We start from the raw sequence: 17,393 nt of genomic DNA, 5'->3' as shown, positions 1-17,393 counted from the left end.
GGTTCATAGTGGATCGTCTGACCAAGTTTGCCCACTTTCTAGCTATTCGGGAGAGCTCCTCGGCCGAGAAATTGGCCGATGTTTATGTGCATGAGATCATCGCCCGACATGGTGTTCTGGTGTCTATTGTATCAGATCGGGATGTTCGGTTCACTTCTCGATTTTGGAAGAGGTTCCACGAGGAACTGGGTACGAGGTCGAATTTTAGCACTGCTTATCATCCGCAGACCGACGACCATAGTGAGCAGACCATTCAGACACTTAAGGATATGTTGAGAGCTTGTTTCATAGATTTCGGTGGGATTTGGGACTCCTACCTTCCCCTAGCTGAGCTTACTTACAATAACATCTATCAATCCAGTATCGGGGCACCGTTATTTGAGATTCTTTATGGGAGGAAGTGTCGCACCCCAGTCTGTTGGGGAGAGGTCGGTCACAGGTTCATGGGGAAGACCGAAGTAGTTCTTCAGATGATAGAGCTTATTCAACAGATTAGGAAGAGGTTGCAGACAGCTTAGAGTTGGCAAAAGAGTTATGCTGCAGGCGATCGGTCGGAGTTGGAGTTCCAGGTTGGCGACATGGTTTTACTGAAGGTATCACCCTGGAAGGCTGCAATATGCTTCAGAAAGAAGCGCAAGTTGGGACCCCGATATATTGGTCCATTTCAACAGTTGTTCATTTGGATGATATTCAGGTTGATGATCGCATGAACTATGTTGAGAGACCAGTGGCAATTTTGGATAGGAAGACGAAGGCCTGGCACAACAAGGTGGTATCATTGGTCAAGGTTCAGTGGCAACATCAGGAGGGTTCCGAGTGGACCTGGGAACCCGAGGCTGAGATGAGAGAGCATTACCCAGAGTTGTTTGCAGCAACGGACTTTGAGGAGGAAGTCTGATTCAAGTGGGGGAGAATTGTAACATCCAGATTCTTGGAGGTATTTAAACTTAAGGTATTTTGGATTTTGGGCGGGACCACGTCATGGTGAAGGCATCCCACGATGTGGTGATGGTCGATGTATCACAAATTTTAAATGACCGTCATGGCGTGAAAGCTTATGGCCACGACATGGCGGTTATTTAATGAGAAACTCTAATATTTGGGGTTTGCGTCCCTATTTAAGGAAATGTTATGGCTAGGGTTGCTCACCCTCAACCCCCATCACATTCTCTCATCCTCCAAGCAAACCCTAACCTCCATTTTTACTCTTTAAGCCTTTTGTGTTGATTTTTGGGGATTAGAAGAAGAAGAAGGTGTCATTTGGACATGGATTCAGCAAGCAACTATTCTCATCATCTTGTTGTGCATCTTCTAGATTCTTGTTAGTCCTCAAGTTCTAAGCTTTTGGGTTTTTGTGCATAGATCTAGGTTTCTATGCCTTATTCTTCATGTTGGGACTCATTAGAGTGTTGGGATTCCATAAAGTTGCCAACTTTATGGATCCCCAGAGTCCCTTTTGTGGTTAGGAGTGTTAGATCTGGAGTTTTATATAGTTTTGAACTCTTGCATGAGATCATGGCCCCTTTTTACTCTATTTGACCAAGCTTGAGCTCAAGACATGCATTAGACATGCATTTCTATGAAGCAATGATTTTATGGTCCATTGGATGAGAGAATGCCATCTGTGAAGATTGAATGGTTGGTTTTACAGATTAAAAGCTTATTGGATTAAGTTGCTCTGAACATTCACCACGACATGGCGAAGGGTTCACCACGACGTGACAGATGGCTGCCTTGCCACTGATTTGTCCTGTAGTCTCTATGGCGTGGGTAGAGGCTAGCCACGACGTAGCAACTGACTAAGTTGACTTTTGACCAAGATTTTGACTTAGGGGTATTTTGTGTATTTTGAGTTGTCGTTTGAGACTAGGCAATTGTTTTTTTGTATAGGTGGATTGTAGAGTTAGCAGTTCGAGCCACGATCTGTTCAACTATCCTTTTCAAATTATGAAGTGAGTTTTCCTCACTGTACTTGTTGGTCGAAGGCACCAATGTCAGCCCACTGGATTTTTATTTTGGCATATTGGATTGATGGTATGTTGGTTATAAGATATATTGGTAAATCTGTATGATCACCTGAGTATGCGTTAGATTGGTAAGTCTATATGATTACTTGTGTGCTGATTATTGATTATTATTGGATATGACTACAAGGTACTTTCTCAGCTAGAGCAGAAGTGGACGAACAAAACTTTGCTAATGTAGGATCAGTTACTTCTAAACAGTCTATTGACTCCCAAACAACTACATTTGTCCATGAATTCCCTTCTGCTTCACCTTGTGGCCTATCACAGACAGCTACGGAAGTTGCTAGCTACCTTCTTCCCATTCTTTTGTTGTCTGAGTCGGAATGTTATGGTTTGTTGGGTTGGGACGGTCCTGCTTTAAGTGTTGAAGGCCAAGATACCAAGGGCAACCCGGATAGACTGAAGACCTGCAAGGCGGTCCAGTCAGGCCGAAGGCCCGGAGAGCAGTCTAGGTATGTTGCAGGCCTGCGAGGTGGTCCTGTCAAGCTGAAGGCTCATATATGCATGTTGTTATCTGCTTTATTAGTGTGTGGTACTTTGGGGGAACTCATTAAGTGTTGGCTTATGGTTTAAGTTTTATGTTTCAGGTACTTCAGATGATCGTGGGAAAGCAAATGCGTGATCGTGCACATCCTCCTAGTTTTATGTTATTGGATTCTGGAGATACTCTGATTTGTGATTACTGCTTTGGAGAACAATGTTTTGTAAAAAATTATGGTTTTTGGTTGGGTTTTAAAAATGAAAATGTTAGCTTGATTTTTGGGATGTTACAGCAGTAGTCATATGTTGACTAGCTCTTGAATCAACAACACAGTTACTGTTACTAGAGAAAACATTATTACAAGTTATACCTGCCATATTGGCATTGGCAGTCACATCCTCAGGAAACTGTTTTCCACTTAAGAGGGAGATGATCTTAGAGTACTAATCAACAGTAATAAAGTGTTGATCAACCTTATCCATAGAGCATGTAGAGGGACTAGAAGACTCATTCACATGTGAAGCAACAACAAGAACATTGCTTGAAAACTTGTTAGTACTGTTAAAATCATTCTTAGTTTTAAAATTTTTTTGGAAACCCAATTAACTTGTAACATCTCTCAATGATATGACCTTTGAGACCACGATGTTCATATTGAAAAACTTGATTTCTTCCTTTAGATTTTCTAGAATCGTTGATTTTACCTATAAAAGTAGAAGACTGAGTCTGATTAGAAGTCATAGTTATAAAACCATGCTTCTGATTAGACTATTCTCTAGATACAATTGAAAAACAGTTTTCACATTAGGTAAAGGGTCAAGAAGTAAAATACGACTCTTGACTTGACTGAAAGAGTCATCTAAACCACTAAGAAATTGCATAAGTTTCATTAATTTGGAATTATTATTAAACTGAGTTGCAGCTTCACATGTACAATCAGTTAAATTGGTAAGGCCATCAAATTCCTTCCAAAGGGCATCAAGTTTGTTAAAATAATATAAAACACTTAAACCAATTTGAGTAAGAGAATTAATACACTGATGTAGTTTAAACACAACAAATCCATCAGCTTTATTATAGGTATCAAACAACTCAGTCCAAATATCAAGAGCAAATTCCGAAGAAGCATGTCCTACACATATAGACTCAGACAAAGACCATAAAATCCAAGAACAAACAATAGCATTTACTTTGTCCCACTTAAGAGACTTAACAGGATCATTCTTCTGTTTAACAATAGTACCATCAACAAAACCAATTTAATTTCGAACCTTCAGAGCTCTAGTCATAGAGCTCCTCCGGATCCTAAAATTTTCAGTTCCAAGAAGTTTAAATTAATAATATTGGTAACTGTATTATCAGAATGATGCAAACAAAGAGGATCGTCAAAATCAATAGGATTAATTTTACCAGATTCTCCAGTTTGAGGAGTAGGAGTAGGACCAATCATATTAACAAAACAAGAAGTAAAACAAACATATCAGATAGTGATATACAAAATTAAAAAAAAAAAGATCACAACAAGGATGCATAGAGAAAGAACACCAGGACCCAAACAAAAGAGATAAAACGTGTGTGACTTACAGTAATCCAATAAAGCTCTGCAAACTGCATAGTAGTTTCGCTAGATAAAGAGATCTAACATTGAAGTAGAACGATATCCAAATGGCAAGAATCGCCCTTGTTTATAGAACTCATTTGCACGAGTTTAGTGTTGACCGAAGAAGCTTGGTGTTGGCCGCTAGGATAATAACAATTACCATATGTGTTTACTGCCGAGCTCTTGTTTACTACTAAACAGCGTGACAATGAACTACCAGAGATGACAACACCACTAAAAACGATCTCACAAGAGACGAATACCTTCAATCAGGCAGACGCGGTGATCAAAGATCATCAAAAACAACATGAACGATGAGCAGATCTAGGGAAACTATAGAAACCTTATATCAATCAACAAAAAACTTGCAAAACACGACAAAACCCTAGAACGTTCAAATGAACGGATGATCTAGACTAGACGCAGAATAACACGAACTCAAGAACAAGACGAACAAGATGAACCTCACTCTGATACCATGAAAAGAACACAGAAAATTGACAACATTAACAAATTTTTTTATTGATGATAAGAATCAATTGGTTTTGCAAGATACTTACAATAGGAAACCTCCTTACGAAACTCTCAATCACTCAACCTAAACTATACAAGAACAACGATTACAGGAAGAAGACAACATGAACAAACCCTAAAAGAAACACTAATCGTATGAGAGAACAACGAGAGCAAAATGTGAGAGAAGACTATGTGTTATGAGAACTCTCAGCACAATAACACATTATATATCATGGGTCATACACCGGGTATGGATATAACACGCGTGTCCGCATGTTCCACATCTTTGAGTGATACGAGCCGCAACCTATCTAAAAGAAAGATTTAACAAGAATCACCCTCCTATAACAATTCTTCACAAAAGAGAACAATATACACAAAAATAAAAAATTATAATTAAGTAAAAAGTAAACAAGAAGGATATGTGAAAAAGGATATAACAATGAACAATGAAAAGTTTGAACAAAGATGCTACATAATTCAACAGAAGGACAAGACAAAATGGAACCACAAAATAAAGTCCTACGAAACAATAAAAATAATTCATGTAATGCTATTCAACCCATTAGCACTCCAGTACGAATTAGGCATGTGATGATTTCATCTTACGAAATGTTGGGGCTTATCAAAAGTGTAACATGTCAATTTCATGTTGGGCCTTGTGTGCCATGGCAAGCCCAGCCCATCCCAAGCTATGAGAAGCTCAATACCTTTAAATAGTATAGACGACATTTCATCAAATCTTGAAAGCATTTTGATGAAAGTTCCAAGTTTCCACTGGACCATAGATGACCATGTTATGTTAGTGAGATATAGAATAGGGCAAATCGCAAAGAATAGAAACGCACTATACTCTCACTACCAATATGGGTTATGTACTTTATCTTTTTACCAATAATAACAACATAGTTGTATTATTTACCCGTAATGGCAATGTACTTGCCTTTTTTTCACCAATAAATAATGCCAATGTTACTTTACTTTTTGCCCATAATGTTGGGTACAAGAATCATACTAAGAATCAAATTTAACCATATTATGATTCAAATTTACCAAGTATTACAAAATCAGATTAGTAAACCAAGGCACAAATACCAAAAACATCAATTCCTTTACTAAATCTAAGTTCCTAATTAAACAAGATAGATAAACTATAGGGAAAAGACACTAACTTAACACTATGAATGGGAAGATTATAGAATATAACAATGTACATACAAGACAGAAAAACACAATCAAAGGTCAAGATCCTAAGATCGCCTACGCTCAACCGAATCCGAATCACGATCCGGAGACCATTTTTTCTTGTTCTTCCAAAACTCATCCTTTTTCGCTTTCTTCTTAATCTTAACCCAACCCAAATTACTACTAATTATCCCCATAATCGCACTCTTATCCTTCTTATTCTTAGTCACAGCCTTCACATCCAAAATCGCCCTTAACTTATGATACGATTTCGCATCCGGCACTTGCCCACTTTTCACCATTTGTTTATGATAATAAAACGCCCTCTTAAAATCCCTAACCCTAACATACGCATAAATCATAGTCGAATAAGTAATCGAATCCGGTTTCAACTTAAGCACCGCCATCTCCTTCAACAACTGTGGCAAATTACTTTCACGCCCTCCACGAGCATATGCATTTATCAACATATTATAAGTCATAACACTCGGATGCAAACCAATCTTCCCAAATTCAAATATCACATCCCGAGCCTCACTATACATTCCTTTTTTAGCAAATCCATCAACAAGAATGTTGAATGTCACACGCGTTCCTTCGATTTTATCACGGATCATATTTTTCCAAATTCCTGTTAAAGATTCGGCATCACCCGCACGTCGAAATGCATCGAGGAGAGCCGTGTAGGTTTCAATTGACGGTTTTACCCCTTCACGTAACATGTTTTGGAACGTGAGATCGGCTTTTTCATGCCACCCCGTGATTGAGTACGCGTGGATTAGAGCAGTGTAAGAATGTGATGTTGGTTTTATACCGAGTTTTTTCATTTTCAAGAACGCGTTAGCAGCTAAATCGCTTGATTTTTGACGCCCATAAGCACTAATTAAACATGTGAATGATTTAACATCGGGGTGTAAACCAGTTTCTTCCATTTCGATCATGAGTTTTTCAATTACTTCTGGTTGCATTCTTCGACTGTATGCATCGATTAAAATGTTGTATGAGGCTGTGGTGGGTTGGATACCTTTGGACTTCATTTCTGCAAATAGACCTTCGGCTTCTTGAATTTGGTTTGATTTGCTGTATGCATTCATGATTGTGTTGTAGATGATTGCATTTGAAGCGATTCCTTTTTTCTCCATTTCTAATTGGATGATTAGGGCTTCTTTCTTTAAACCCTCGTCACAGAAGGACTTTATAAGAGCGCCCATCACTTCTAAACTCCATTTTAGTCCTCTCATGTTCAACATCTCAAAAAACTCCCATGCATCTTTGGCACTGTTGCCTTTTCTTCTCATGATTGTGATCATTATTGAACATGTGACATGATCTGGTTCTATGTTGTGGGTTTCCATCATCTCAAACAATCTCCAAGCGTCATCATACCTAAAAAAACCCAAAATTACAGTATAAAAAAGAAAAACCCAAAATCTATTCTATGCTATGAAACAATGAATTTAGACAAGAAAAATGAATACCTTCCACAAACAGAAAGGGCTGAAATCGCGGAATTATATACATGAACTTGCTTGAATTCGATGGAATTTGGTAAATTATTGAATAAAATCATTATCTTGTCACCCATTTTAGCTCTTCCTAACACAGGAAACAAAGCTGTATACGCCCAGGGTGTAACCAATGAAGGCTCTTGTAGATTCATCCATTCCAAGAAATATAAACTACACATTGTTAATCCCTCTTCCTGACCCATCAACCCTAGCACTTGTACACAATCTCTTTCACTTAATTTCCCTTCAAACGGAGCTAAAACCTCACCCAAAGTCACATTCTCGGGTAAATTCCTGGCAATTTCAAGAAGTTCGTTGATAAAATTACTTCCATTGCTAACCTCATTCACAAGCGCCCCGCTTTCTTCATATTCTGTTTCGGATTCAGTAATATTGATATCTGGGGTTCCGTGTTCTTCTATTTCAGATTCAGGTTGTTCAGGTTCGGTGTTGGTGATGGTGGGGGAGAGATGCCAGGAAGAGCGGCGGTTTTTCTGGAGAGTGAATTTGCCTTCGAGGGGAGGGTCTGGGTTTTGAGAAGATGTTTGTAATTTGAAGAATTTATGAATTGGGTCAGTGATTGATTCATCTTTTTCGGGTGGGGTTTCTGTATGTGAGTTGTTTTGTTCTTGTTCTTGTTCTTGTTCTTGTTCTTGGAGGAAAGGAAGGAAGATTGAGACGGAAGAAGATGGAGGAGGGTTTTGATTCAAGGGAGAAACAGCAGAGATTCGGACGCGTTTTTTGAGCCTAGATTGAAAGGTTTCATGGAGGTGAAACCGAGAGGAGGAGGGTGAGAGACCGAAGAATGTTGAGGGTAAAGAATGGTGGTTGAGGCAGACGGACATTGTTTTCTCCCAGCTTAGAGCTCCGCTTTCTGATGCTGCATTCAGAAGGGCAACTCCAACAATTTGAAAGATGAGAACCGAAAACTGTTTACCTACAACACATACATTCGAAGGATATAACCGTTAGAAACCAAGAATGTTGAAATAATATCAAAATGATGTGTGTGTGTGTTATATTCATTCCATAAAGTAGTTTTCTGAAACAAGTCTTTTGTGTTATTCATGGATGATGTATCAATTGATACCGCACAATTTAGAGCTCACAAACCTGCGTCGTTTCTTCTCTTCGTCATCAGCTGATGACGATTTCAGTGTGGGTTTAGTGAGGGGATTTGGGGGTTATTTAGGGTTTTAAGCTGATAGAAGAACACACAAACACACACATACACAAAAATAGATGAAATCGCATCTATAGTTCTATATACCTTATGAATTCGGTTTCACCAACAAATCAAAACACTGGATTCGATTGTGATGAAATCGATTCTGTAGAATGCCGATTACAACCTTCCAAACTGCACTTGATTTTGTTTTTGGATTGTCTTTGCAATTTCCAATGATAAAATAGGATGCGAGATTCACGGGACTAGCTGTCACGTTGCTTCTTCATTGATGATGTTTGGGTGGAGGGAAAAAGGAAACTGGATTGTGACGGTGGGTAGCGGTGGGAGGCGCAGTTCTTAAGAAATTGGAAGGCGGTGGTTAAGGGCAGTGGTGGAATCAATAGGTAAGGGCAGAGGAGGTAGTATCCATGGACGGTTCAGAGGGGCGCTTAGAGTCTCTCAATTGGTAAGAAGCAAAAATGCTGTAAATCAAAAACGATGTAAATCAAAAACTCCATGCTAATTATTATTAGAGATAATTGCAAATTTAGTCAAATACATTAATTATTTTATGGAAAATAGCAAAAAAAAAAAAAAATTGCAAATTTAGCCACTTAAATCATAGATGGAACCACCCCATCTGCGATTTTGCCTATCTATTTACGAATGTACAAGTAACTAAAGCACAGCACAGACGTGCTTTAGCCACTTATACATTCGCAGATGGTTTATTAATTTTTTTTGTATATATATATAGGCTTTTCCAAGCTAAAATCGCAGATGGACTATGTCCATCAGCGATTTCCTCTCTCTTTTATTTGCGATTTTATTGGTTTTTTATGATTTTTTTTACTATGAAATCAATGGGTTTGACTACGAAATAACTTTATTATATATAAACTTTTGTAAATAATTATCAGTTTACTTGTTATTTCTTTAGAAAATTTCTGTAAAAATCTCTCTAAAAAATGATTGAATATTTGGTTTCTCTTGTAACTGGTGGGAGATGGCAAGTTAGTGAAACAAATCTGGAATACACGTATGTCCACGGGGAGGTATTTCCTGAATTCGCTTTGATATTTTCTGAGTATATTAATTATAGTGAGTTTATATCTTTGGTGAGAAGCAAAATTGGTTTGTTAGACAAATATAAAATTAGTCTTCGTTTCCATGATCCTGAATTGAACCCTTATATAGCCATGGTTGAAGACATGGATGTTAGAATGTTGATAAATGTAATTAAACGTAGTGGATGAAGGGCTGTGAAGGTGTTTGTGGTGGTTGATGAAGGAGATGAGGTTAATGAGGTTAGCGAGAGTGGAAATCAGCCGGTTGCTAATTTATACAGCTATAAAGGGAGCAACGATCTGATAGGTACTTTCAATACTCCTAGTGTACCTCAATTTCACAGTGTTGCTGAAAATGTTAATGTTAGTTATTCACCTATTCACTATGTGGATCCTGAGAATTACAAGTATGTTGGTGATGATGATGTTGGTACATATCTTAATGACGTTGGTGGTGTTTGTGTTGATGTTCCCGAACAAGAAGTTAAAGTTTTGAATAGGCGTCTAGTAGATAAAAGTAAAAAGAAAAAAGTTATGACTAAAAAAGATGAAAAAATGCATTTTTATGGAGATTATGTTGATGTTGCTAATGTAGCTTTAGATATAACCGACTTACAAAGCAATTCAGATGGATATGAGTTGGGTGATGAAGTTAAAGCTAAGTTTCTCGATAACCTTTTTTACGGTATGCCCCCTGTACCAGGATGTCCAGTTGATATTAATGAAGATATCCCAACACAGATGGTAGACATCAATCTTCAAAAGATTGAATGTGAGAGTATATTTAACAGCAAAGAACTTCTAAAACGGGCTATTGGGAAAAAATGTCTTCGAGAAGGTTTTCAGACGAGGACAAGTAGATCCATCAAATCAAGGTATGAGGTTGTGTGTGTTTCGAAAAATTGTTCTTGGTTACTAAGAGCAAAAGGAATTAAAAATTCAGGTGGACTTTTCCAAGTGAATAAATATGTTGATGCACACATGTTCTTCAACAATTTTGCAACCTAATCATCGATAAGCAAATAAATATGTTTTGGGTGAATATCTTGCTGATGTTTTGGCTGAAGATTATAGTAGAGTTTATCGGGGAAAAGATATTATTAATGATATGAATGCTCAATTGAATATCAATATCTCATACCATCAGGCTTGGCGTGCGAAGCAATATGCATTGTTGTTGTTAAGGGGTACGAAAGAGGATTCTTTTACCAAACTTCCGGCTTATTTCCACAATTTGGTAAAACATAATCCGGGTACGGTGACACATATTCAAACAGATGGTGATGATCGCTTTGAGTTTTTGTACGTCGCACTTGGTTGCTCGGTTAGTATTTTAATTTATTATTATTATTAATATTTTTATTTTGGTGTATTTGAAAAGATATACAATGTATTGTAGGTACGCGCTTTTGTCAATTTTTGTAAACCGACCCTTGTGGTAGATGGAGCCCACCTAAAGGGCGAGTTCAAAGGTACCATGTTACTTGCAGTTACTAAGGACGGACAAAACCAAATATTACCGGTTGCATATGGTATATGCAAAAGTGAGTGTACAGATTCTTGGACATGGTTTTTTCAAAAACTACGTGATTGCATAGGCAATATGGAGGAGCTTACAATTATATATGATAGGTCTCCATCAATAGTGACATCCGTTGCCAACATTTTTCCTCACGCTCATCACGGAATATGTGGTGTCCATTTGTATTTCAACATAGTATCTAGATTTGGGAAGAGTAAGACAATTAAAGAAATTTTTTGGGAGGCTTGTAGGGCGTATACAGTTAGGGATGAGCATATGGACCGGGGAACCGGCCGGAACCGGTACCGGAACCGGAACCGGCACCGGAACCGGAACCGGCACCGGAACCCGATGGAACCGGCCGGGCCGGGACCGGGACGTTATTTTTGTGGATTTTTTGAACCGGGAACCGGTAGGAACCGGAACCGATATAACCGGCAAAAACCGGAACCGTATGATGCTATTTTTCGAGGACCGGTTCCAACATTTGAAGACACGACAAGAACCGGTAGGAACCGGGAACCGGTAGAACTGCCGGGCCGGTTCGGTTCTTGATTTTGGCCGAAGCCGGTTCCCGGGTCGGGTCCGGTTCCGGCCGGTTCGGTCCTTTTGCTCATCCCTATATACAGTTGATGCTTTTGACGCTGCCATGGAAGTTATGAAAAAGACAAAAGAACCAGTATGGGAATACTTAAAAAGTATAAATCCAGAAACTTGGTCTAGGGCACATTTTAGAGGGAACCGATACAATCTTATGTCGTCTAACAGTACGGAGTCTATAAATGCATTATCTAGACACGCACGTAAGGTGTCGATACTTATGTTGATCGATTTTTTTCGTGCAACAATGCAACAGTGGTGGTTTCAAAGACGTAACTTTGCAGGTATCAAGTTAATTTTTAATATTAATGTTTTATTAAATGTTATTGATCTTAAGTTTTTAATTTTGTCTATTTTTTAAGCGGAAGCAACAACAACACTCACCCCTTGGGCCGATGATATTGTAAAAGAAAACAAAAAAACTTGTAGTAAGTGGGATGTTCGCATGATCTCAAATACGAAATGCGAGGTCAAAAAGGGGGCACAAAACGTGATTGTTGATTTCCAACAAATGCATGTACATGTAGGCATTGCTAACTTGATGGCATACCTTGTGGTCATCTCATAAGATGTTTAACAGTCAACAATTACCAAGACTGCTCGAGGTATGCATTAAATGCTTACTTTACCGAAACACTGATGAAAACGTATGAGGAAACAGTAAACCCTTTGCCAAAGCCATCCTAATGGGAGATCCCCGATGATTTGATGATTGTTAAGCCACCTATAATGGATAAACGTCAGCCAGGCAAGCCAAGAAACACAGACGCATTCCATCCCAAGGCGAGGGTCCAATTAGAAAAAAGTGTTCTACATGTGGTCAAGTAGGACACACGAAAAACAATTGTACTGGAAGGGCGTCCGGTAGTGGAGCACGTCGCACGACAATTTCTACTACGGAAATGACATTTAATATTGGTGGTTCTGCGACTTGCTCACAAACCTATGACGCCGATTTTGATATAAAACAACCTTAAAATGAAGAGTTGTTAACTTATTTTGTATTGTAATGTTTTTATTAAATCTTATAAGATGTTATGGTCTCATATTTTAGTTAAGTTTGCAGATTATAACAACTAATGAAGCTTTTAGATTATAATATTTCGTTTGCAGATTATAACAACAAATGAAGCTTAACGGTAAAAAAAAAGATGTTAATAAAAAAAAACCAAACTCAACTCATGACAATGTTACAACAATTTTTTAACTAATTATTAAAGTCAGGGAACTGCAATGGGTACTTCTCTTTCTCGATTGTTATATAGTCATCCCTAATTCTCATTTTATCTTCAGAACGATCCTTTTGTACCCTAAGCTGTATCATCTGCGTGTCCTTCTCAGCAAGCCATTTTTCAGTCATTTTGATTGTCTTCTTGGTCTTTTTTATCCATTCTTCATGCTCTTTGATTTTGTTTTTATTGAGGTCTATCCATTCTTGATCTTGTTTGTATTCCGATGCAATTTCATTACGACGTTGACTAAGAAGTTGGGATGACTCTTTATCCTGTTCTTGTTGTTCTTCAGCCTTTTTCAATTCTGCAAAATTTTCATCCGACATATATGGTCCTGCTGAAGAGGGTGTAAAAAAAGGGTCGACTGCATCACAGTAGTAACAATCTACTTCGTTGCATGAGCAAATTTCGAAAATTTGTGAGGAACTCATAATAAAGTCGCGATTTTAATAAAATGGTGCTATAAGTGGTATTTATACATACTAGTTGTGACAACCCGAAACTTTTTCTGTTATCCTTACCCAGTTTCCGTTAATAAAACTTGGGTTTTTATTTAATTCCGTCAAACTTCTTAGTTTGGGAAGGACCTTACGTTTTAAATAAATCAATTCAGATTTATTTCCATTCACGTTAGTATTATTTTTGGTCTAACGGAATATTCTAAGCTTAGTTCAATCAAAGTTTGGGTCCAAGAATGAGTTTTTCCAAGTCAAAGAGTAGTATCCGAGCCAAACACCCATTCGAGAGGAGTTTACGGCCGCAAACTCAGTTTACGACCGTAAACTCTGTTTACGACCGTAAACCCCCCACCCCACCCCTTGGCCGTAAACTCACCCCTATATAAGGGATGAGTGGCCTTCATTTCTCACTTTACACATCTCAGGAGCTTTCTCTCTATACTTTCTCTCTCTCTCTCTCTCTCTCTCTCTCTACAAACTTCGAATTTGCTCAAGGATCCTCAAGGATGTACGTGATTCTTCACTTTGATTGTGTTTATATCCTTATTCTAGTGATGAATCCATGTCTCATCTCCTAAATTTCATCATTTTCTAGATTTTCTCTCTCACCAAGAACACACACTAGTTCTTGGTGGCTAAAAACCTCATTCCAAGCTTCTTAACAGTAAATAACTACCATCTGTACTTGATATCTACTAGAAACCATCGATTTTCGCCTAAAAATCGACCTGAAACGCATGAACTGAGTGTTTACGGCCGTACACCCTTCAGTGGCCGTAAACTCCATTTTTGGTCGATTATTGGCCTTTAAACTCTTCCTTGAACTGGGCACGAGGCTTAGGACACTTCCAGAAGGCTAGAAAGGACCTTGAAACACTAAAAATCGCATCTTTCACCAAGTGTTTACGACCGTAAACCCATGGACCGCAAACACTTGGGCCGTAAACATATGGGCTGTAAACCCTGTTGGGCCGCAAACCCTTGACCGTACACTCCTTTTACGACCACAAACTCCCCATTTTCAAATCACATGCGATTCTAACACTTAGTTTCAAGTGTTTCCTGGTCCCTAGGATGATTTCCTTCCATAACAAATAGTGTTATGCCCTCACCTAATGCATATATGTACTTTTACATGCTAAATAGGATCCGTTTGTGCCCGAGGCTTTATTTGACACTCAGCAATCCCTAGCAACTTACACTTGAATCCCACGTCAAACAGTGAGTTCATACCCCTACACTTTTTCCGAGTTTTTCATGTTTTCAGGGGGGAATACAAGCAAAAGTACAAGGAAACTTGTGCTCAAAGTATATTATTTTGTATAAAATAATTATATGTTCAGTATGCTTTTAACACAGAAAACAGTTTTACCAAACGATTAAGAAATCAACTCGTAGAAACACTTGTCAAAACTTTCGGTATTAATACATGCAAATTGTTAGTCTAAAGTTGGAGACACGTCCTTGGTAACACTCCCACCTGATTCGAGAGTGTAGGACTAGCACTTGTAACCAAAATCTCTTGTAGGGAGAGCGTGACTATTGTGTATAGATCTATACGGGACCGACTATCCCGCACCTTACTGCTAGCTACAGTTGGACCGATAGGTCCAGGGGTGACAAAGTCATAAAAAGATACTGGCCCCGTTACGTGCCATATCAAGCCTAAGTACGGTTATGACACTCACAACCTAGATAACAGAATTTACTTTTGTAATAATGAAACAAGTGAACTAACCTCAAAGTAATAACCGATTTGATTACTAAAGGGTATTAATAATACCCTTAGGATTTAGTTCACCACTTATTTATTAGTTTTATTTATGTAATAAGGCTAATACACCTCACAGGGAACAAACAAGGTTTTTTCAAGAAAACTACATCTAACGATACAAGTATGGTAGATACTTGTACACCTCAGACAAGTACAGATAACCAACCATCAACTTTTAGGGAAAATATAGGATTTTCCTGGGATAACTCAACCTTACATAAACAGGCTGTTAAACAAACAACGAATGGATAATCAAACATCTTTCATAAGAAAATATAGGATTTTCTTGGGAAACACTTTTCAAAGGATCAAAGAAACATTTCTTTCACCAGAACTAAACGTTTATGAACTCACCAGTTTTATGCTGATATTTTAAAACTGCTTGTATTCTCAGGGCAACAATAGACAGGTACTCTTGCCAACTTTTGGAGAAGACGGAGCATTTTGGAGTCACGTCTTTTACTTTTGTTATATACTGATATGAACAAACTATGTTTCTAAACAATGTAAATATTCATATTATAATGTAATGGTTGTGTTTACTGTGATTGCTATGATACAACTGTTGTGATACTACGCATGACGTCACCCGCCCCCGGACGTTTCTGCCGTCCGTTCCGACGGTTCGGGGGTGTGACAGATTGGTATCAGAGCCATTGTTTATAGTGAACTAAGTATACCGAACCTTACATGGTATACAACTATAAGCACTAAAGGGCCGAAGTGCTCTGAACTAAAAGTATACTTTTAAAATACAAGTATTTTTGCAAAAAGTATACAAGTATACCTACATACCAGAAACAATATCATGAGTAGAAAAAAACAAAAGTAGTTGGATGTTGAACACTGCGGTTAAACCTGGGCAGTTATGTAATCATGTCTAAGGTCAATATAGCCTGATCAACTATATTCATTCGAGACATGACCAACATGTGCTTGGGAGTGACTGTGGTGTTGCAACAGGCCTAAAACTTACCTAGTATCCATACAATAAGGTATCAAAAGAACAAAACATACAACTTAAAATATTATAGGAGTATTTTAGCCAGAGCCGAATACATTGTAGAAATTCATTCCTAGTGTTGATACCTATTCGTTTCTTAGCGATAACTTACTTGCATTAGTAACCTTTCTTTGCTTATCGCTTGGTAGAACACTTTAGTATCAGGATGGGATATATTTTGTTTCATATATCTTGCGGACTTACCATCATCTTCTTCCTGGTTGTTTCTAGAACAAGATGCCTCCCCGAAGAAGATCCATCAAAAGAAATGACGACACTCCACCACCACCACCCCCTCAGTTCGATCCCGCTATGTTCCAGGCAGCTGTTACTGCTGCTGTGGCTGCCGCGATGTCACAGATTAATCCTGGCGGATCTGGCGGGCAGGGAGGTGGTACTCATCCCCAAAATCATGAAGGTGGTCAGGGACACCAGAAGGAGTGCTCTTATAAGGACTTCATGAACGCGAAACCCACATCTTTTGACGGCAAAGGAAGGGTTATTGCCCTGACCCAATGGTTCGAGAAGATCGAGTCCATTTTCGAAATCTGTTCCTGTTCTGAAGCCAACAAAGTAAAATTCGCCGCTTGCACTTTCGCCAACAGAGCACTGACCTGGTGGAATGGTCGGGTCAAATCCCTAACCCTGCCAGTGGCGAATGCTATGGGTTGGGAAAGTTTAAAGGAACTCATGCTAGCTGAGTACTGCCCACGGGGTGAAATGCAGAAACTGGAGCACGAACTCTGGACCCTGAAGATGAAGGGTTCCGACATTGCTGCCTACACTTCTAGGTTTGAAGACCTAGTGCTTCTTTGCCCGACAATGGTCACCCCGGAGAGCAAGAAGATAGAGATATACATTTGGGGATTGACACCCCCAACGCAAGGGAATGTCTTGGCTGCCAGGCCAAACACTTTTGACAGCGCCAAGTGCCTGGCACAAACCCTCATAGATCACGGAGTTAATCTTGATAAAGTAACAACCGCTCCCGAACCAGCAAAGGTGAGCGGTGAGAAGAAAATTATGTAAGCAGCGCAAGGGCCAATCTTTGCAGGAGCCTTCCAAGAAACAACAAACGGTGGCAGTCCACGATGCTACTACTCCTGTCGCTGCTCCTGCCACTCAAGCACCTACCAGTAGATATGTTGGTACCCTTCCTCGGTGCGACAAGTGTAACTATCATCATAATCCCGGCTCATGCCGAGAAATGTCATGCACCAGCTGTGGCAAAAAGGGGCACACAGCTCGAGTT

At 38.9% G+C, this 17,393-nt stretch overlaps 2 protein-coding genes across 2 annotated transcripts; both read right to left on the bottom strand.

The window, feature by feature from the left end:
* Positions 1–3,110: 3,110 nt before the first annotated feature.
* On the bottom strand, positions 3,111–4,122 carry LOC145105319 (uncharacterized). Its single transcript, XM_079042443.1, has 3 exons — positions 4,093–4,122; positions 3,303–3,734; positions 3,111–3,212 (listed from the first exon to the last, which is right to left on the bottom strand). The coding sequence occupies exons 1-3, from the start codon at positions 4,120–4,122 to the stop codon at positions 3,111–3,113; spliced, it is 564 nt and encodes a 187-aa protein (XP_078898569.1).
* A 1,594-nt stretch (positions 4,123–5,716) lies between these two features.
* On the bottom strand, positions 5,717–8,963 carry EMB1006 (Pentatricopeptide repeat (PPR) superfamily protein). Its single transcript, XM_079044605.1, has 3 exons — positions 8,588–8,963; positions 7,288–8,254; positions 5,717–7,195 (listed from the first exon to the last, which is right to left on the bottom strand). Exons 2-3 carry the CDS (start codon positions 8,160–8,162, stop codon positions 5,875–5,877), a joined length of 2,196 nt encoding a protein of 731 aa, XP_078900731.1. The 5' UTR covers positions 8,163–8,254; positions 8,588–8,963; the 3' UTR covers positions 5,717–5,874.
* Positions 8,964–17,393: the final 8,430 nt, after the last annotated feature.

The sequence above is a fragment of the Lactuca virosa genome, chromosome 4 (assembly GCF_052849685.1).
Source record: "Lactuca virosa cultivar CGN04683 chromosome 4, Lactuca_virosa_CGN04683_v6, whole genome shotgun sequence".
NCBI lineage: Eukaryota > Viridiplantae > Streptophyta > Magnoliopsida > Asterales > Asteraceae > Lactuca > Lactuca virosa.
This window is presented reverse-complemented; position numbering and strand designations above follow the sequence as displayed.